We start from the raw sequence: 21,471 nt of genomic DNA on the forward strand, positions 1-21,471 counted from the left end.
GGAGGGGGGGAGAGGGGAAGAGAGGGGAGGGGGGGAGAGGGGAAGAGAGGGGAGGGGGGGAGAGGGGAAGAGAGGGGAGGGGGGGGAGAGGGGAAGAGAGGGGAGGGGGGGAGAGGGGAAGAGAGGGGAGGGGGGGAGAGGGGAGGGGGGGAGAGGGGAAGAGAGGGGAGGGTGGGAGAGGGGAGGGTGGGAGAGGAGAGGGGGGGAGAGGGGAGGGTGGGAGAGGAGAGGGGGGGAGAGGGGAGGGGGGGAGAGGGGAAGAGAGGGGAAGGGGGGAGAGGGGAAGAGAGGGGAAGGGGGGAGAGGGGAAGAGAGGGGAGGGGGGAGAGGGGAAGAGAGGGGAGGGGGGGAGAGGGGAAGAGAGGGAGGGAGGGGGAGAGGGGAAGAGAGGGGAGGGGGGGAGAGGGGAAGAGAGGGGAGGGGGGGAGAGGGGAAGAGAGGGGAGGGGGGGAGAGGGGAAGAGAGGGGAGGGGGGGAGAGGGGAAGAGAGGGGAGAGGGGAAGAGAGGGGAGGGGGGAGAGGGGAAGAGAGGGGAGGGGGGGAGAGGGGAAGAGAGGGGAGGGGGGGAGAGGGGAAGAGAGGGGAGGGGGGGAGAGGGGAAGAGAGGGGAGGGGGGGAGAGGGGAAGAGAGGGGAGGGGGGGAGAGGGGAAGAGAGGGGAGGGGGGGAGAGGGGAAGAGAGGGGAGGGGGGGAGAGGGGAAGAGAGGGGAGGGGGGGAGAGGGGAAGAGAGGGGAGGGGGGGAGAGGGGAGGGGGGGAGAGGGGAAGAGAGGGGAGGGGGGGAGAGGGGAGGGGGGGAGAGGGGAAGAGAGGGGAAGGGGGGAAGAGAGGGGAGGGGGGGAGAGGGGAGGGGGGGAGAGGGGAAGAGAGGGGAAGGGGGGAAGAGAGGGGAGGGGGGGAGAGGGGAAGAGAGGGGAGGGGGGGAGAGGGGAAGAGAGGGGAGGGGGGGAGAGGGGAAGAGAGGGGAGGGGGGGAGAGGGGAAGAGAGGGGAGGGGGGGAGAGGGGAAGAGAGGGGAGGGGGGGAGAGGGGAAGAGAGGGGAGGGGGGAGAGGGGAAGAGAGGGGAGGGGGGGAGAGGGGAAGAGAGGGGAGGGGGGGAGAGGGGAAGAGAGGGGAGGGGGGGAGAGGGGAAGAGAGGGGAGGGGGGAGAGGGGAAGAGAGGGGAGGGGGGGAGAGGGGAAGAGAGGGGAGGGGGGGAGAGGGGAAGAGAGGGGAGGGTGGGAGAGGGGAGGGTGGGAGAGGGGAGGGTGGGAGAGGGGAGGGTGGAGAGGGGAGGGGGGGAGAGGGGAAGAGAGGGGAAGGGGGGAAGAGAGGGGAAGGGGGGAGAGGGGAAGAGAGGGAAGGGGGGAGAGGGGAAGAGAGGGGAGGGGGGGAGAGGGGAAGAGAGGGGAGGGGGGGAGAGGGGAAGAGAGGGGAGGGGGGGAGAGGGGAAGAGAGGGGAGGGTGGGAGAGGGGAGGGTGGGAGAGGGGAGGGTGGGAGAGGGGAGGGTGGGAGAGGGGAGGGTGGGAGAGGGGAGGGTGGGAGAGGGGGGGAGAGGGGAAGAGAGGGGAAGGGGGGAGAGGGGAAGAGAGGGGAAGGGGGGAGAGGGGAAGAGAGGGGAGGGGGGGAGAGGGGAGGGGGGAGAGGGGAAGAGAGGGGAGGGGGGGAGAGGGGAAGAGAGGGGAGGGGGGAGGGGGGAAGAGAGGGGAGGGGGGAGGGGGGAAGAGAGGGGAGGGGGGAAGGGAGGGGAGGGGGGAGAGGGGAAGAGAGGGGAGGGGGGAGAGGGGAAGAGAGGGGAGGGGGGGAGAGGGGAAGAGAGGGGAGGGGGGGAGAGGGAAGAGAGGGGAGGGGGGGAGAGGGGAAGAGAGGGGAGGGGGGGAGAGGGGAAGAGGGGGAGGGGGGGAGGGGGGGAGAGGGGAAGAGAGGGGAGGGGGGGAGGGGGGGAGAGAGGGGAGGGGGGAGGGGGGGAGAGAGGGGAGGGGGGGAGAGGGGAAGAGAGGGAGGGGGGAAGAGAGGGGAGGGGGGGAGAGGGGAAGAGAGGGGAGGGTGGGAGAGGGGAAGAGAGGGGCGGGGGGGAGAGGGGAGGGTGGGAGAGGGGAGGGTGGGAGAGGGGAGGGGGGGAGAGGGTGGGAGAGGGGAGGGGGGGAGAGGGTGGGAGAGGGGAGGGGGGGAGAGGGGGGGAGAGGGGAGGGGGGGAGAGGGGAGGGGGGGAGAGGGGAGGGGGGAGAGGGGAAGAGAGGGGAGGGGGGGAGAGGAGGGGAGGGGGGGAGAGGGGAAGAGAGGGGAGGGGGGGAGAGGGGAAGAGAGGGGAGGGGGGGAAGAGAGGGGAGGGGGGGAGAGGGAAGAGAGGGGAGGGGGGGAGAGGGGAGGGGGGGAGAGGGGAGGGGGGGAGAGGGGAGGGGAGGGGGGGAGGGGGGAGGGGGGAGAGGGGGGGAGGGGGGAGGGGGGAGAGGGGAGGGGGGGAGAGGGGAAGAGAGGGGAGGGGGGAGGGGAAGAGAGGGGAGGGGGGAGGGGGGAGAGGGGAGGGGGGGAGAGGGGAAGAGAGGGGAGGGGGGGAGAGGGGGGGGGGGGGAGGGGAAGAGAGGGGAGGGGGGGAGAGGGGAAGAGAGGGGAGGGGGGGAGAGGGGAAGAGAGGGGAGGGGGGGAGAGGGGAAGAGAGGGGAGGGGGGGAGAGGGGAAGAGAGGGGAGGGGGGGAGAGGGGAAGAGAGGGGAGGGGAGGGGGGAAGAGAGGGGAGGGGGGAAGAGAGGGGAGGGGGAAGAGAGGGGAGGGGGGGAGAGGGGAAGAGAGAGGAGGGGGGGAGAGGGGAAGAGAGGGGAGGGGGGGAGAGGGGAAGAGAGGGGAGGGGGGGAGAGGGGAAGAGAGGGGAGGGGGGGAGAGGGGAAGAGAGGGGAGGGGGGGAGAGGGGAAGAGAGGGGAGGGGGGGAGAGGGGAAGAGAGGGGAGGGGGGAGAGGGGAAGAGAGGGGAGGGGGGGAGAGGGGAAGAGAGGGGAGGGGGGGAGAGGGGAAGAGAGGGGAGGGGGGGAGAGGGGAAGAGAGGGGAGGGGGGAGAGGGGAAGAGAGGGGAGGGGGGGAGAGGGGAAGAGAGGGGAGGGGGGGAGAGGGGAAGAGAGGGGAGGGTGGGAGAGGGGAGGGTGGGAGAGGGGAGGGTGGGAGAGGGGAGGGTGGGAGAGGGGAGGGGGGGAGAGGGGAAGAGAGGGGAAGGGGGAAGAGAGGGGAAGGGGGGAGAGGGGAAGAGAGGGGAAGGGGGGAGAGGGGAAGAGAGGGGAGGGGGGGAGAGGGGAAGAGAGGGGAGGGGGGGAGAGGGGAAGAGAGGGGAGGGGGGAGAGGGGAAGAGAGGGGAGGGTGGGAGAGGGGAGGGTGGGAGAGGGGAGGGTGGGAGAGGGGAGGGTGGGAGAGGGGAGGGTGGGAGAGGGGGGGAGAGGGGAAGAGAGGGGAAGGGGGGAGAGGGGAAGAGAGGGGAAGGGGGGAGAGGGGAAGAGAGGGGAGGGGGGGAGAGGGGAGGGGGGGAGAGGGGAAGAGAGGGGAGGGGGGGAGAGGGGAAGAGAGGGGAGGGGGGAGGGGGGAAGAGAGGGGAGGGGGGAGGGGGGAAGAGAGGGGAGGGGGGAAGGGAGGGGAGGGGGGGAGAGGGGAAGAGAGGGGAGGGGGGGAGAGGGGAAGAGAGGGGAGGGGGGGAGAGGGGAAGAGAGGGGAGGGGGGGAGAGGGGAAGAGAGGGGAGGGGGGGAGAGGGGAAGAGAGGGGAGGGGGGGAGAGGGGAAGAGAGGGGAGGGGGGGAGGGGGGGAGAGAGGGGAGGGGGGGAGAGGGGAAGAGAGGGGAGGGGGGAAGAGAGGGGAGGGGGGAGAGGGGAAGAGAGGGGAGGGTGGGAGAGGGGAAGAGAGGGGCGGGGGGAGAGGGGAGGGTGGGAGAGGGGAGGGTGGGAGAGGGGAGGGGGGGAGAGGGGAGGGGGGGAGAGGGTGGGAGAGGGGAGGGGGGGAGAGGGGGGGAGAGGGGAGGGGGGGAGAGGGGAGGGGGGGAGAGGGGAGGGGGGGAGAGGGGAAGAGAGGGGAGGGGGGGAGAGGAGGGGAGGGGGGGAGAGGGGAAGAGAGGGGAGGGGGGGAGAGGGGAAGAGAGGGGAGGGGGGGAGAGGGGAAGAGAGGGGAGGGGGGGAAGAGAGGGGAGGGGGGGAGAGGGGAAGAGAGGGGAGGGGGGGAGAGGGGAGGGGGGGAGAGGGGAGGGGAGGGGGGGAGGGGGGAGGGGGGAGAGGGGGGGAGGGGGGAGGGGGGAGAGGGGAGGGGGGGAGAGGGGAAGAGAGGGGAGGGGGGAGGGGAAGAGAGGGGAGGGGGGAGGGGGGAGAGGGGAGGGGGGGAGAGGGGAAGAGAGGGGAGGGGGGGAGAGGGGGGGGGGGGGGAGGGGAAGAGAGGGGAGGGGGGGAGAGGGGAAGAGAGGGGAGGGGGGGAGAGGGGAAGAGAGGGGAGGGGGGGAGAGGGGAAGAGAGGGGAGGGGGGAGAGGGGAAGAGAGGGGAGGGGGGAGAGGGGAAGAGAGGGAGGGGAGGGGGGAAGAGAGGGGAGGGGGGAAGAGAGGGGAGGGGGGAAGAGAGGGGAGGGGGGGAGAGGGGAAGAGAGAGGAGGGGGGGAGAGGGGAAGAGAGAGGAGGGGGGGAGAGGGGAAGAGAGAGGAGGGGGGGAGAGGGGAAGAGAGAGGAGGGGGGGAGAGGGGAAGAGAGAGGAGGGGGGGAGAGGGGAGGGGGGGAGTGGGGAGGAAGGAGAGGGGGGGAGTGGGGAGGAAGGAGAGGGGGGGGAGTGGGGAGGAAGGAGAGGAGGGGGGAGTGGGGAGGAAGGAGAGGAGGGGGGAGTGGGGAGGAAGGAGAGGAGGGGGGAGGAAGGAGAGGAGGGGGGAGGGGAGGAGGGGAGGGAAGGAGGGGAGGGGAGGGTGGGGAGGGAGGAGGGGGGAGGGGAGGAGGGGAGGGAAGGAGGGGAGGGGAGGGTGGGGAGGAAGGAGGGGAGGGAGAGGGGGAGGGGGGAGGGGAGGGAGAGGGGGAGGAAGGAGAGGAGGTGGGGTAGGGGGGAGGAAGGAGAGGGGGAGGGAGGGGAGGGAGAGGGGGAGGAAGGAGAGGAGGGGGAAAGGAGGGGAGGGGGGGAGTGGGGAGGAAGGAGGGGAGGGAGAGGAGGGGGGGGAGAGAGGAGAGGAGGGGGAGGGGAGAGGAGGGGGAGGGGAGAGGAGAAGGGGGGGGAGGGGAGAGACGAGAGGGGGACAGTGGAGGGTGTCCGGTAGGGAGAGGGGGAGGGGGAGGGGTAGTTGTCGGGGGGCGGGGCCGGCGGTGAACGCTGTGGGCGGGGTGAGTCACGCGCTGATTACGCCGAGCGGGTGGGCGGGGTTTGTTGCCGTCGGTGAGCAATCGTGTGGAGCCGCTGCGGTGGATCATGTGAGCTGGGGCCCGGAAGGTCTTTTCGGGCTGAGTTTATAAATCCGCTCCCTGACAGCGGGCTGCTCCCTGTTAGTGCTCCTGTCCCTCCGAGCGGGATGGAGAGTCTGTGTCGCCTGTTGGTCCCTCTCCTGGCCCTGGGGGCCCTGTGTGCGGCTGTGCCTGTCAAATTCCTCCAGTGTGGTGAGTGAATGGGGGGGGTTAGCTTCCTGTAATCCATGGATCCAATTCCTTTATCTTCCCTGATTCTGTTGTTAAAACACCTCCCTGATTTATTTGTGCAATTCTCCCAGCACCGTTGAAATGTTGGGCCACGGGGCGGTTTGGTTGATTGGTGCGGGTGTGTCGGAGATGTTCCCTAAAGCGCTCTGCGAGGAGACGTCCAGTCTCCCCAATGTAGAGGAGACCGCATCGGGAGCACCGGATGCCATAAATGATATTGGTGGATGTGCAGGTAAAACTTTGAATGTGGAAGGCTCCTTTAGGGCTTTGGATGGAGGTGTGGGCGCAGGTTTAAAATTCCTGCAGTGGCAGGGGAAGGTTTAATAACTAGTCCAGCTATAATATCATGGAGTTTAAGAAAACTATTTGCCTCCCTCCACTCTTTGTCAGGGTATTGTACTGAAAGCAGTCAATTGTGGTGTGATGTGGTGTGACTCATGTTCATGTGGGCTTGTTGGTATGTAAAGGGCCAGTTCATTTTATTTTCTGAGAATTGAGTGTATTTAAAAGCATGTGATCCTTTGAAAGATGTTTCTGTGTGATGGTGTTAATAAGTGCTTTGTGTTGAGCAATTTGAGTTTTCTCTAGAGTTCAGCCGACTGAGTACACTGTATAAAGTTTGAACAGGAAGTATGTGGGACAGTTAGATCACCATAACTTTACATTTTGCTTAAAGTTGTTTAACATGGGGTGGGGGGGAGGTGGGCATGAAAGTTACTGTAGTTTACTGCAGTGAAGGAGAATTTCAATCTATCTGACTTCCCTTATTTTTGAATTCCACTTTTGAATGGACCCCTCAAATTTTAAGTTTAATGCTGATCTCTCTCTGCACCTTCTGCAGCTATGCCATTGTATCTTTTGCTCTGTTCTATTATCCTAATGCACTTTAGTATGATTTTGCTGAACTGGATGCAAAACAAAACTTTTCACTGACTAGGTACACATGACAACAACAAATCAAATCTTAGTTCCTGTTCTATTAAGGCTATTGATTAAGTTAGTCTTTATTGCTGTTGTGCTTGAATAGTATCACTTTTTGGGGAGAATTTATTCCATTGCTTACCTTATGAGCAAAGAAGCCTTTGGCTGTAAGTCCACGATCAACCTGATTTGCAGTATTGTTGCTTTGGATCTATTCTAGACCTTTCTGCCTGTAGCTCCTCTGACCCTCTGGGTGAAGTACTTAAAAGGTGTTCAGTTCAGGCAGCAGCTTTTGGATGAAATGTTAAGCAAAGGTGGATGTCGAGGATTTTGTGACATAACTTAAAAGGGGTTGGGAGTTACATCGCATATTATGGAGCCTGCCTCAGAAGTGTGGTTGACTCTCGACTGCCCTCTGGGCAATTGGGGATGGGCAATAAATGCTGTCTTAGACATTGACACCCTCATCCTGTGAATGAATTAGATTAGATTCCCCACAATATGGAAACAGGCCCTTCGACCCAACAAGTCCACACTGACCCTTCGAAAAGCAACCCACCCAGACCCATTCCCCTACCCTACATTTACTCCTGACTGATGCACCTAACACTATGGGCAATTTAGCATGGCCAATTCACCTGACCACATCTTTGGACTGTGGGAGGAAACCGAAGCACCTAGAGGAAACCCCCGCAGACACAGGGAGAATGTGCAAATTCTACACAGATGATCACGCTAGTGTTTGTGCAGGCTTGTTCTGCTTATTGCAAAGTCATGATTGTTATATGCTTTGTTTACTTTGGGTTTGCTGCAATATGTATAAAGTTTCTAGCTACCAAAAGGTGAGGCAAAACAGACATTCAAGTAAAATCCAATTCTCTTTACCTTATTTTAGTTTCTCTTCCTTATTTTTCTCTCTCCCCATTTTCTATGCAGTTTTGTTTTCAGAACGTAACTGTGCAGAGAAGTGCACTGTACAGTTTGTATTTCAGCTATTATAATCCAGACTACAGGAATAAATATCATCCACTGAGGTGCAAAGTACACATTTCTCACCTTTTTCCTGTGTCAATCTGCTGAGGGAAATGTAGGAAAATAGTGCTTTTGAGCTCATCAGACCAACTCCAAAGACGACTAAAGGTGTTAAATTGAAGGTTGTTTCCACCAGTGTTTTATCACCAAGATGTCCTTGATTCTAGAGAAGCCATCCAGTTCTCTTAAAAGTACAATTAATTTATACGTATGTATTTGGAAGGTTAGCGAATTTTGAGAAGTTTTGTAGCTCAGGTTGAGATTCTGGATATAGGTTTGCTCGCAGAACCTTCCAGCTCAGCGAGCAAACCTACCTCCAGTAGTTGGAAGGTGGTGTTCCCACTATTTGTGGGCAGCAAGATGGCTCATTGGTAGCACTGCTGCCTCACAGTGCCAGGGGACCCAAGTTCATTTCCAGCCTCTGATGACTCTGTGAAGCTTGCACGTTCTCCCCAGTCTGTGTAGGTTTCCTCCAAGGGCTGCAGTTCCCCCCACAGTTAATAGATGTGCAGGTTAGGTGGATTGGCCATGCATAATTACCCATGGTGTCCAGGGGTATGCAGGATAGTTGGATTAACCATGGGAAATGCAGGGTTATAAGGATAGGGTGGGACTGGGTGGGGTGTTCTTCAGCAGTTTGGTGTGGACTTGATGGGCTGAAGGGTCTGCTTCTACAACAGGGATTCTGTGATTCTATTTCAAACCATCAGGTCCTCGATGTATGGAGCTATTTGTTAATCTTGGTATCCATAATTATCTTCACTTTACATTGCCCCCTTTTCATCTTGGTCAATGTGTTGATTGGGACCACCCAGTTTCTTCTGCACCCTAAGCCCCTCGCAGCCACAGCACTGCAGGAATTTCAGACTTCCTTTTACTTCCTGATCTTCCTGCAGGTCAGTGTTCCCCAACAGAAAACACGAGTTAGTTTCAGGCGCTGCTGAAGTCAGTTGTTTTTAAAGACAATACAGCTAAGTGTTTCACATGTATGTTTAAATCTACTGCCATTTGCGACTGAACTTTGTGCTGTTCCTCTTTATATTAGATGAGATCATGAATTTACCAGGTACTGAAGCTTAGTGCGCCTCCTGTGCCTTGGTTCAGAAGTTACAAGAAGGACTTTTACTTCCTCTGTTGAGAATGTTGATTCAGCCTTTCCAGAATATGGCTGAATGCTGTTTGCCAGTTGCTGTGATGTTCCTTTAGAATTATTGAATGTTGGTTAGACTTAACCTTCTATTGTCCTGAATGAGTTATTCCAGCTGATAACTTCCCACTCTGAGCAACATCAAAATTGTTAGTGAGCCAGTTGAGTTTTTGAGGCTTCATATTCACCACTATTGATGCTACCTTTTTTCATTTATTTTGTGCTCAATTCAAATTCTAAAGCAATGGTGACGTTTGCATTTACTCAATCTGTATTATTAATCCAGGCCACTGGTCAATAGCAATTAGTCATATTTCCATTCTTAAATGAGCTACCCATGACTTGTTACTATTGAGAAGCATGTTGGTATGAAATCATCTGCAGTCCTCACTTTCTCCTCGATGAAATCATCAGTGAACAATGTTTGGTACCATTCAGTATCTGAGGAGTCAAATGCTGGCAATCAATTTTCTGGCAAGACCTGAACAGCATCCAACCAGGGCTGATAAGTGGCAAGTAATGTTTGTGCAACACAATTGCTGGACAATTACTACCTGCCATAAGAGAATCTATAAATCTCCTATTGACAGTAATACCATAATCAGATTTCTGGAGTTTACCATTTTCCAGAAGCTGAGCTGCACTGACTACACAAATAAAGTGGCTACCCAATAAATCAGAGGCAGGAAAACCTGCAGTGAGTAACTCTCCCCTTGACTCCAAAAAAAAACCTTTCCATCATCTGTGTGGCACAAGTCGAGTGGAATAGAATAAGCTTCAGTTGCCCGAGCGAGTGCAGCTCCAACAATGCTCAAAGTTTGGCAATGTCCAGGGCAAAGTAACGCAGTTGATTGGCACCCCGCCTTCAGCATTCACCTCTGCCTTGCAGTGTTGGCAATATGTAGGAATTATAATACGTACTACTGTGACACTCAGGTTTCTCCACCGGTATCTTCCAAATGTAGGACCTCTACCACCTAGAAGAACTTTTTAATTTAATAGCGGTTTTAGTCTGTTTTAATCAACCAACTATTTTACTTTTTTCATATGTCACCCTGAGTCAATATTCATAACTTTTAATTTCTTCCGTTTCAAGCCTTCATGTTTGCGTTTGCCTGTTGTCAGCCACTATGCTCAGAATTGTTGACAATGTTTATCTCCTCCAAATGATCCCAGACTATAGAAACCAAACCTACGTTCTGATGCCGAAACGCTGTGGAATGATAGTTTGCACTATGGTTGTCATGTGTTAAGCGTTGTCTAGGAACCCCAGCAAGGATCAACACATTAATTTTGATTGCATTCTAGCGAACGTGTTAGTTTTAATTCACCTTTAAATATTGTGTGTTTCTTGTCACAGTGCAGTGGTTCTTCAGCATCCCTTTGCTTTGCAAAGCATGCAAGTCAGATATATGCGACTGGATGTCTGTTTCTAAACTGTGGAATTGTCCTAAATTGAACAAATTTGCAAGAGTCATCCACCATTTCCAAAGTTAATCAAGAATATCTGTTTTGTACAATATGAAGAGTCTGCTTGCCCACTCAATGTCCTCTCCTCTGACAGTTGCGTTATATTGTGCAGACATTTTTTTTTCTAGTGAGGGTGAAATTGTTTTTCTTCACGTGCTGGGTCCCTAAGTTTGCTCATTTTTACTATGGCTCATCTTCATATGTCCCCAAAGGATTGTCTTTGGTTAATTCATCCCAAAATTGATGCTTTTTTTGGTACCCTGCTTAACTACTGAGCATCAACTTCCTGGCATGTATCTATAATAACTTGATTGTTTTCTGAGGAGGATTATGAGAAAGTGGTTTAGAATCCAGTGACTATTAATGTTTCCAGATGGCGATTTCATGTGTTTTGAAACTGCTGTGATGAAATTAGGCATATAAGAAATCTTATTGCTGCAGATTACGTAGAAAGCAAGATATAAATTAAAACCTGTCATTCTAGTAGTAATCTTTTGCTTTGAATGATTTTATATTGCATTGTTGCAATGTAAAATGTAGCAGTTTATCCATCCACTCTGTCAAGCTTCTGTTAATTGTCTGTGCATCTAACTAAGTGACGTGAACTTTCTGTTGTTACAGAGTCTACAGCAGAACAAATCATAGTGGATATCACTCCCTGCCCCATTCAACCATGTCATCTTCGCAAAGGGCAAACGTACAGTGTGAATGTCACCTTCACTAGCAGTAAGTGAAATGATAAAAGCAAATCTGGATTTGAAAGAAGAAAACTTTTACATTGAATGCGTGAGAGTTGTTTTCCTAATCGGTGGGGTGAGCTTTATTATATAATTTTTATTATATATTGTATTATATCAGAAAGCACCCCTCTAACATGAGTTAACAGTTTATACTTTCACAACAAGAGGGGAAAAAACATACTCTATCTCATCCTTACCAATTTTCCAGATGCATCTATCCATGACAGTATCGTTAAGAATGACCACCACACAGTTTTTGTGGAGACGCAGTTCTGCCCTCGCATTGAGAATAACCTCAATGTTGTGTGGACCTATTACCATACTAAATAGGATCGTCTTCAAACCGATCTAGCAGCTCAAGACTGGGCATCCGTGAGGCGCTGTTGGCTATCAGCAGCAGCAGAATTGTATTCCAGTACAATCTGTAACCACATGGTCCAGCAAATCCCCCACGCAACTATTACCATCAAGCCAGAGAGCAACGCTGGTGCAATGAGGAGTGCAGGAGGGTACCCCAGGAGCAGTACCAGGCATACCTAAAAGGAGGTGCCAACCTGATGAAGCGACCAAGCAGGATTACTTTTGTGTCAATACCATAAGCAGCAAGTAATAGGCAAAGCCAAGCGATCCCACAACCAACAGATCAGAATTGAGCTCTGCAGTCCTGGCATGTCCAGTTATGAATGATGGTGGACAACTAAACCACTGACTGGAGATGGAGGCTCCACAAGTATCCCCATTCTCAATGGTGAAAGGCCCAGCACATCAGTGCAAAAGATAAAGGTGAAGCTTTGACAGCAAACTTCACTCGGAAGTGCCAAGTGGGTGATCTATCTCTGGCTCCTCCAGAGGTCTCCAGCATTAGAGTTACCAGTCTTCAGCCAATTCGGTTCACTCCATGTGACATCAAGAAATGGTTGAAGAGATTGGATACTGCAAATGCTATAGGGTCTGACATCATTCTGGCATTAATACTGAAGACTTGTGCTTCAGAACTTGCCACTCTCTTCACCAAGCTGTTCCTTTATAGTTACAACCCTGGCATCTACCTGACAATGTGGAAAATTGCCCAAGTATGTCCTCTATATCAAAAGCAGGACACATTAAACCCAACCAATTACCACCCTGTCAGTCTACTCCTGATCATCAGCAAAGTGATGGAAGGTGTAATCAACAGTGCTATCTAGCAGCACCTTCTCAGCAATAACCTGCTCAGTGACACCCAATTTGGGTTCTGCCAGGCCCACACAGCTCCTGACTTCATTACAGTCTTGGTTCAAACATGGACAAAAGAGCTGAATTCCAGAGGTGAGTGTGACAGCACTGACATCCAGGCTGTATTCGATAGTGTGACATCAAGGAGCCCTAGCAAAATGAGAAACAGTAGGTGTCATTGTTGGAGTCATACATGGCACGATAGATATCCTCGAGGTGAAATGGAGGTCAGCCATTTCACCTCTAGGATATCTCTGCAGGAGTTCCTCAGGGTGGTGCCCCATGCCCAACCATCAATGACCTTCCCTCCATCATAAGGTTGGAATTTGGGCAATCATTGGTGAATACCCCCATGTTCAGTTCCATTCATGACTCTCACTGAAGTAGTCCATTGTGCGTGGTGTGCTGCTACCTAGTCTCCTGAAGGGGAGCAGACTTAACAGAAAACTCCGAGCCCCGGAAGAAATCAATTATCCAAACGAAATAGTGCCTGCCCATCTCGTTTGGATAATCAAGGTTCCTCTGTATACGTCTAAACTCTCCTCGTAAGACAATCCTGTCATATCCAGGATCAACCAGATGAACCTTCTCTGGACTCCCTCCAAAGGCAGTACAGAACAACTTTGATTCACCAAATGAGACTAATGGTGAGTATCTTGTTCAGATAACCGATTGTTCGGATAACTGATCTGATCGTAAACAACGGAAGCATTTGTGGGACCTTGAAGTCTTGTTTGAATAATCCAAAAATCGGATAATTGATGTTCAGATAACCATGTTTGCTCTGTACATCCTTCCTCACTTAATTGGAGAAAAGTTGTTTCCAATCCACTGCTTTGTCTGTTCAACTGTTCTTCTCTATCTTTGAACTCTATCCCCACCTATCATTTGCTCTGTCTCCACACACACACACACACACACACACACACACACACACACACCCCTACCTGTATGTAAACCCACATTATTCTAGCTATCATCAGTTTGGACGAAGGGTCACTGAATCAAAATGTTAACTGATGTCTCTTCACAGATGCTACCAGACCTGCTGAGCTTTTCCAACAATTTGGTTTTGGTTTGAACTGAGTGATGTTTGTTGTGACACCAGTCATTCTTTTGACGGACTACCTTTGTCTTTCCAGCACTTGTTTTGTGAACGCTACATATTGTGTGGTCTTAGAAATGTGACTAAATTACAGGTGAACCAACTGGCATTTATTTCCACTTATCACAAAGTTTTTACTATTTATATTGATAGATTATAAAAGCTAATACTGTTTTGCTTTGAATATAACTTGGATCACTGTCACCAAAAGAATCAGACTTAGAATTGTATCGACACTGTCTTGATCTTTTTAATCCCTAAAATAAAGTTTAAACCCAGCTCTGGTTGATGGCAGAATCTCCCCTTGCTGTGCTGTTGCCGACTAAAATTAATTGTCTCCAATTTCTGTCAGTCACAACACAAATAATCAGCAGAGACTTGAAAGATATCCATGATCTCAGGAGGTTAGTTCAATAACAGTGGGGATTCAGTTGCTTATTCAAATAGAATGCAGCGTCTGACTAAACTAAGGAAGGTCTTGCCCAAATGTGAAAAGTTTCTAAAATGACTTGCTTAAATTTTCATTGCTGATGAGCTAGGTGAAATGTAGCCAAATGCCATAGCGGACCTGTGTCCTCATCTTTATCTCAAACCAGGTGATGGAACTGGAATTGCAGGCACAGTTGTGCATTTTGCTGGTTGGTTCTAACTTTTTTAATGTAGGTTAACCATATTGTAATCTGTTTTCTAGCCACCTTGAGTAAGACCAGTGAAGCCAAGGTTTTTGGTATCCTAGAAGGGCTTCCAGTTCCTTTTCCTATTCCTAACCCTGATGGTTGTAAATCTGGAATTAAATGCCCCATCCAAAAGAACGTGAAATACAGCTACGTCGCTTCACTACCAGTGAAAGAGACCTACCCAAAGGTAAGTGTTTTCATGAAACATTAAAATGCATAATAATATCGCTTTTACTTGATCGATTCGTGGCCTGTTTGCTCAGCAAGATTTTGAAAAATTTTGTCGATCAAACAACATACTTTTATTGTCTGACTAAGTGGAATCATTTGGAACAAATCTGATGGTCGAAACCACGCCAGTAGTGAGGGAATTGTCATTGTAACCCTATCTGGCGATTTGTGGCTCAGTGGGAATGGTGTGATGAGGTCATTTTGAGGTGTCAAATGATGTTTCATATTTTTTTCAGGGAATTAGTGCTCCTGGTTCTTCGTGAATTCCAATTTGATGTCAGTTTCTCTGTTCTTTTTGGGAGCAATGTCAGTGGAAATTTCTGACCTAACAGATAACTCTGCTTAATTAATCTCTAGCATATGTTCCAAGTTCTGCTCGGTTTGACTGTAAAGATTTGAAGGTTTTTGAGCAAGTTAGTTGAAATTTGAAATTATAGTAGCTTTATCTCTGAAATTTTTTTGTGCACTAAAACCTAATCAGGCAATTGCTAAGTTGAGCAAGTTGGTTAATTTCGGGCAGAGTAAGAGTCAAGAGGTGTTGACTTCAGGCATGGAGTGAGAAGCAATAGCATTATGGGATTTTGCCTCACAAATGGATTGTACCTTTTTTTGAGAATGTTACCAATGGCAGATTTGAAAAAAAAAGGGAAGTTGGGCAGTTAAGCTTGGTGGAAAGAGTCAAGGGAGCAGAATGGATTTTATGGCCAAAATGAGTTGAGGATGGGAGAGAAATGTAACTTGAGGGGAGGTAATTGGAATTTTGAATAGGAGAAAGGAAGTTGTGAAACTGGCTGATCAAATGGTCTTGTTTTTAAACCAGTCGTAAGCTCCTCACGGATTGAGAGATTTGAATCAGAAAAGTCTGTGTTTTGGAATTCCAGGGTGGTTTGGCAATAGTCAGTGGTTTTTGCACGGTCAATGCTTTTTTGTGATCCACTGAGGTCTGATGGTGAATGGTTAATTAGTGTTCTATCCATGCCTTGGATGAAAGGACTTTTAGCTGAATGACTAGTTTGAGAGAGAGAGAGAGAGAGAGAGAGAGAAAGAGTTTAATGGCTTCAGAGGCCTGGGCATCAAAAGATGCAGATGTGGGTGTAGATTGGTAGCTGTGGAAATGCCAAAGGTGTATGGAGGGCCAAAAGATTGGCAATTAGAATTTTACAGTGAGTTTTCTTGCTGGCTGCAGAGTTGGGAAGCAATAATGAGATGTGGGTGGGGAGCAATACCAAGAAGTGATAGCTGGTCTGTGGTTGACTTAGTGTGTAGTGAGACCATGTGATGGGAGAGAAATAGCTTTTAAATGCACCAGACCAATTTAGAAGAATAGAATGTCTATAGTGTGGAAGCAGGCCCTTCAGCCCCACAAGTCCACACCGACCCTCTGAAGGGTAACCCATCCAAACCCATTCCCCTACTCTCTATTTACCCCTGATTAATGCATCTACCCTACACACCCCCGAACACTATGGGCAATTTAGCACGGCCAATTCACCAAACCTGCACATCTTTGGATTGTGGGAGGAAACCAGAGCACCTGGAAGGAAACCCACACAGACGCAGGGACAATGTGCAAACTCCACACAGACAGTCATCAGAGGCTGGAATCGAACCTGGCTCTCTGGTGAAGTGAGGCAGCAGTGCCAACTACTGAGCAATTGTATGGCCCCCTTTGTATATAAATTTGTATATAGTTTTGGAAAAGGTGCTATTCCCTTAATGAGGCTGACTGGAGGTCACTGGTGCAATGAAATCAGTGCCTGAGAATTGTGTTTTGCATGTTAGGTTTTAAATGAATATGGAGTAATTTAACTTTTATGCAGGGGATTGTGTGGTTTTACAATGTTTTTAATCTTTTCTGCTTTTATTTTTCTTTTCATTTATCCTTCCCACCACCACCCTACCCAGATTAAGTTGGAGGTTAAATGGGAACTGAAGGATGCGAACAACACAGATATCTTCTGCTGGAAGATTCCAATCCAGATTACTGACTAAACCAGATCACGAAATACTAACCCCAACAAGTGCTCCTTGTATCTGGATACTGTGGATAATTAAGCCAGACTTCTTTGGAAGAGATTTTTTGATATTTTTACAAAATCTTGTAATTTTGGAACACAGTTTTTAAAATTTAATTATGAATTGTCCTTTGATTTAATGCTAAGAGTTCTTGTAACTTAACCTTATTAGGCCATTAAAGGCATTAACTACAAGTTGTGTGTGCTGTTGCTTTAAATTAAGAGAATATAAATGGAGAAAATGAACAAGTTAAATGATTCCTGATTCTGAACCTCTGTTGTTGAGGTGTCATTCAAACTCTCCCATGGGTAGTCAGTGGTTCTTGGCTTTATTTGTCATTTTCTAAGAGAATGAGCCTAGTTGATGGGGGAAGATTGTTGTTTCCTGTTGCAGTGTTTGAAAATTGCCTGGCCTGGTCCATCTCTCAACTTCCCATCTGCATTGAGTTCTTTCCAGTGTTGAGCAATTCTTGCTTTCCAGTTCCCCTGCTCCGAGCTATTTTTGACTTCCTGGCAGACTTCTGTATTCATTCAGGTGATGTGGGCTTTACTGGTTAGGCCAGCATTTATTGCTCATCCTTGGATTCCTAAATTTTGTCTTTGGCAATGGAGATTGCCTGTCACTTGGTCGCCCTGGGCCTGGGTATGGTGCAGATCTTGCTGGACTGCATCAGTATCGAGAGGAATCACTAATCAAAATGAACACTGCAATCATCGGGGAATGTCTCTTCTTTATGGGGCAGAAGGTCATTAATGAAGCAGCTGAAGCTGAATGGGCTAAGGACCATACCTGAGAGAACCCATGCAGAAACTTCCTAGAGCCCATATGACTGAGCAACAATCACAACTGTGTTTTGTGCTAAATATGACTTTTACCAGCAGAGTTCTCCCCGGTTCCCGTTGACTCTAGTTTTGCAAGGAATTTAAGTGTGAGCTGCTTCATGCAAGGATGTTGCGAAACTCTTATCTTTCCTGAACTCTTTCAAGGATGTTGCCAGGGTTGGAGGATTTCACCTATTGGGAGAGGCTGGCTTGTTTTCCCTGGAGCATCAGAGGCTGAGGGGTAACCTTATAGAGGTTTATAAAATCATGATAGGGTAGTCAAGTCTTTTCCCTGGGGTGGGGGAGTGCAGACCTTGGGGGCATAGGCTCAGGGTGAAGGGAAAGATTTAAAAGGGATCGAAGGAGCAAGGTTTTCACGCAGAGTGTGGTGTATGTATGGGATGAGCTGCCAAAGGAAGTGGTGGAGGCTGACAGAATTACAGCATTTAAAAGGTATCTGGCTGGGTATATGAATAGGAAGGGTTTGGAGGGCTTTGGGCCAAGTGCTGGCAAATGGGACTAGATTAGGTTAGCATGACGAGTTGGACTGAAGAGTCTATTTCCGTGCTGTACATCTGAGTCCTCGATTCCACACTTGGTCAGTTGTGGAGTTGCTGTTCATGGCAGTCATGTTCTATTCCTCTGGAGTTTGATTCCTGCCTGAAGTTTGGATCAAGATAGGAAAAAGGGTCTATGTGCCACTAATGGAATGTAACTGAGTGACAGTGAGCAGATTATTGCAAAGCAAATGCTGCTTGACAGCTCTGTTGATAACCCCTTCATCACTTCACTGATGATCAAGGGTAGACTGAGTTGTAAATGGAATGGTGTTGTAATTACAGTTACATCACACTGTAAATTTTTGCTATAAATTCTGTGCCTTAGAATTGTCCTCCACTATCACCTGATGGAGTGGTGCTCCGAAAGCTAGTGTGCTTCCTATTAAACCTGTTGGACTATAACCTGGTGTTGTGATTTTTAACTTTGTAAATGGAAGGTTGTATTTGCTTTGTTCTGTGTACAGGAAATTTCTGGGTAATTTTCCAAATTCCTGAGTGGATGTATTGGAACAACCTGGTTACAGGAGCAGAAAGATTTGGAGCACCAATCTTTAGTACTGTTGGCAGAACATTGTCATGGCCCATCCAATGCAGTCAGCTATTTTCTAAAATCTGGAATGAATAAAATTGTCTGCAGACTTCAGATCCCTTGCATCCCAGTCTGTAAAGGAAATTAAAATGGATCATCTACTCCAGTTAAAGATGGCTGCAGAATCGGTCTTATTTTTTGTGCTAGGCTCCTCCATCATGGAAGGTAGGAATATTTGTGGAGCTGCCTGCTCCCTGGAGTTATTTAATTAACCTCATCCACAGATTCTATCAACAAACACATCGACCTCTACCCAATATACCGACCGCTGCAGCGGACAGCTGGAACTGACAACCGGAAGCGGCTGAGACAAACCGCTATAAATGCCGGAGGAAACACAAGCGCTTCACAGGAGGCTCCCAAGCACTGAGGATGTCACCTAGACAGGGGACGAAACGTCTGCAATACAAATTCCCAGCTTGGTGAACAAAACCACAACATTAATTAACCTCCTCCAATCAGCAGGACTGTGAAGCTTGCATCTGATCAATTTGTTGTTTAAACTGCTTATTCCTGTATGTCACTTGCTGCTTTGGCATGCAAGCAGTCCTGTGTTGGGATATAGCAGATTGATGACTTTTAGGTATATTTGGCACTGCTTATGGCATGCCCTCCTGCACTCCCATTGAACCAGGGTTGATCCCCTTGCTTGGTCATGATGTTTGAGTTGGAATATGCCAGGCCATGAGGTTGCAATTTGTCTGTCTGCAATTCTGCTGATGGCCCATCGATGCCTAATGTGTTGAGATCTGTTTGAAATCCATCCCATTAAGTGGTCATTCTATGCAACTTGGTGTCCTCAGACAGCTTTCTCTCCAAAAGGGGTGAATGGTGGTAACTTCAATTTCTACTATAATAGACAAATGCATATGTGGCAGAGTTTAGTGAGGATCAGGTAAAATAATTTTTTTCTCCAGTTGGTTCCACTACAGATCCAGTCTAGCATTCAACCAGCTCTGTCACTACTGGTAACGCTGAGCCACTCGTTGATAGACACCCCGATGCCTCTGGCTCAATACATTCTATACCCTTGCCTCCCTCTATGCTACCGCTGGGTTGGGAGGAGGTGTACAGATGGTGGTTTATGGTAGTCGGTGATTACTCGTGGATTATCAGACTCAGGAACTGTTAATAATACATATGAAAATGATATTTGACAAAATCCCAATACTAAGAGGGCTAGCATCATAACTCTAAGCATTCCCAGTACTTTAAACATCATGCTGAAGCACAAAACGACTTAATATACAATCTTCCAGAAATAATCCTGCGCTCGCGTCGCCACTGTATAATCAGTTACTCAAAGTCTCTTTAGTCTGAGTTTCAGCGGGTCTTGCGTTGATTCGGCTGTCCAGACTTCTTCCTCAACTGGAGGGTCCACTGGCCCTTTGATCCAAGTGTAATGAATCCAGCCTTTCTCCGCCGTCTTTATTGCTGTTTCAGTAGTCAGAAGAGCCTGGTACGGCCCTTCCCAGTCCGACTGCAATTTAGTCTCTGTCCATGATTTTACTAAGATCCAATCGCCCGGCCGGATGGGATGAACGGTGAATTCAAGGGGTGGAGTCTGTGCCAATAAACCCTGTTTCCTGAGGAAAGACAGAGAGGAGAACAAGCCCAATATATACTTCTTTAAAAACAAATCTTTAATTTCGGGAATTGGCAATTCTCCATTCGTTCCCAAGTAAGGTAATCCAAATAAGATTTCATAGGGGGATAGTCCTAAATCTTTCCTCTGCCAAGGGACAAGCCCAAAAGGCATCCTTTAAATCTATCACACTAAACCATTTGTGGTCATGGGGGATCTTACTTAATCTCTAATCAGTCCCTCGATTACTGGCTGCAGTCCTCGTGTACCTTCTATGAAAATGGGATATTGTCGCTCACAGACAATGTCCCCTTTCCTTTTTAAATTTATTTCAAGGGGAGGGATCTCTAGTCCTCCACGATTCCCTTCCCTAGCCCATACAATACGGTCTATCTCTCTCTCCACATCCTCTGTCAACATTGCCATTTGTACAACTAATTCTTTTTCCTGAATTCCAATCTCCAGTCCTAATAGGATAATTAAGTCTCTCCCTAGTAAGTTACTTTCTATATCAGGGATATACAGCAGTTCCCCTATGAGCCTATCCTTAGGACCTTCTATCATCATAGGTTCATATACTGGAACAGTAAATCCTTCCCCTTTTACCCCGGAAACAGTAATTGACCGTGTCGACATTTCTACTTTCTTTGGTTTAAAATTCAACGATGACCGTGCTGCCCGCGTACCTACTAGGAAGACTACCTCTTCCCTATAGGGTCCCACCTTCAGGTTTATCAAGGGTTCCTGGTGGGCGCCCGAGGGCAGGAACCCCTGACACCCCTATTCTTCATCAAAATTCATAAGCGGAATTGCCCTTTCTTCCCTTTGTAGATCAGGACACTCCTGCTTAAAATGTCCTATCTTTCCGCAATAATAGCATCCTGCCTGTGGAGACTTCCATCTCTGCCCCTGTCACTCGAACCCTCTATCAAACGCTCCCCCTTGTCTTCTCCCTCTCCCTCTTCCTCTCTGTCCAACATGCTGCCACCCGCCGCTCCGGTTGCTCATTATTGGTTCCATTCTTTTCTTAACTACCTCATCAACCGTAGCTACCATCATTTTCACCTTCTGTTTTTGTCTCTCATCCTCTCTCTTTACAAACACTTTTTCTGTGCCTCTCTTAACAATTCATCTAATGGTTTTTCACTCCACCCTTCTGTCTTCTGTATCTTTCTCTGTATGTCTGGCCATGCCTTTGTCACAAAATGTGTTTTCAAAAGACCCTGTGCCACTGGGTCCTCAGGGTTCATTCCAGAGTATTTCCACATTGAGTCTCTTAATCTTTGCAAGAAAGCTGAGGGAGTCTCATCTTTCTCCTGTCTAACTTCAAAGGCTTTAGTCAAATTCTGTGACTTCGGAACTGCCTCTCTTATTCCTTTTAGAATCAGGTCTTTCAATTCCCTCATTTCTTCTCTGTGCTCCGGGTTTTGGTTTTCCCACTGGGGATCGCTGAGGGGAAACTTTACCTCTCCCTGTCCAGCATCCCCATCTCCAATCGGGTGTTCCCTGTCCCATATTTAATGGCTGCTCCTCGTATAAGTCCCCTTTCTTCCCCAGTAAATAGTATATTCAAAATAGACATTAACTCAGCCCATGTATACAGACTGGGCCCCAAAAAATGATCAATTTGTTCAGACAACCCCACTGGATCCTCAACCAGGACCTTCATTCCCTTTTTAAATGTTCTGACCTCCCCACTGGTGAGGGGGGCACTTACAAACCCAATCTCTTTGTCCCCTATGGGTACCTCCAGAAGGGG

The 21,471-nt window shown here is 50.1% G+C and overlaps 1 protein-coding gene across 1 annotated transcript; it reads left to right on the top strand.

The window, feature by feature from the left end:
* The first annotated feature begins 5,406 nt into the window (after nt 1–5,406).
* Nucleotides 5,407–16,351, top strand: LOC122553392 (NPC intracellular cholesterol transporter 2-like). Its single transcript, XM_043697101.2, has 4 exons — nt 5,407–5,564; nt 10,795–10,899; nt 13,925–14,097; nt 16,047–16,351. Exons 1-4 carry the CDS (start codon nt 5,480–5,482, stop codon nt 16,131–16,133), a joined length of 450 nt encoding a protein of 149 aa, XP_043553036.1. The 5' UTR covers nt 5,407–5,479; the 3' UTR covers nt 16,134–16,351.
* Nucleotides 16,352–21,471: the final 5,120 nt, after the last annotated feature.

Source organism: Chiloscyllium plagiosum, unplaced genomic scaffold (genome assembly GCF_037043375.1).
Source record: "Chiloscyllium plagiosum isolate Xiang-an unplaced genomic scaffold, Cpla_swu_hap1 HiC_scaffold_8, whole genome shotgun sequence".
NCBI classification, from domain to species: Eukaryota; Metazoa; Chordata; class Chondrichthyes; order Orectolobiformes; family Hemiscylliidae; genus Chiloscyllium; species Chiloscyllium plagiosum.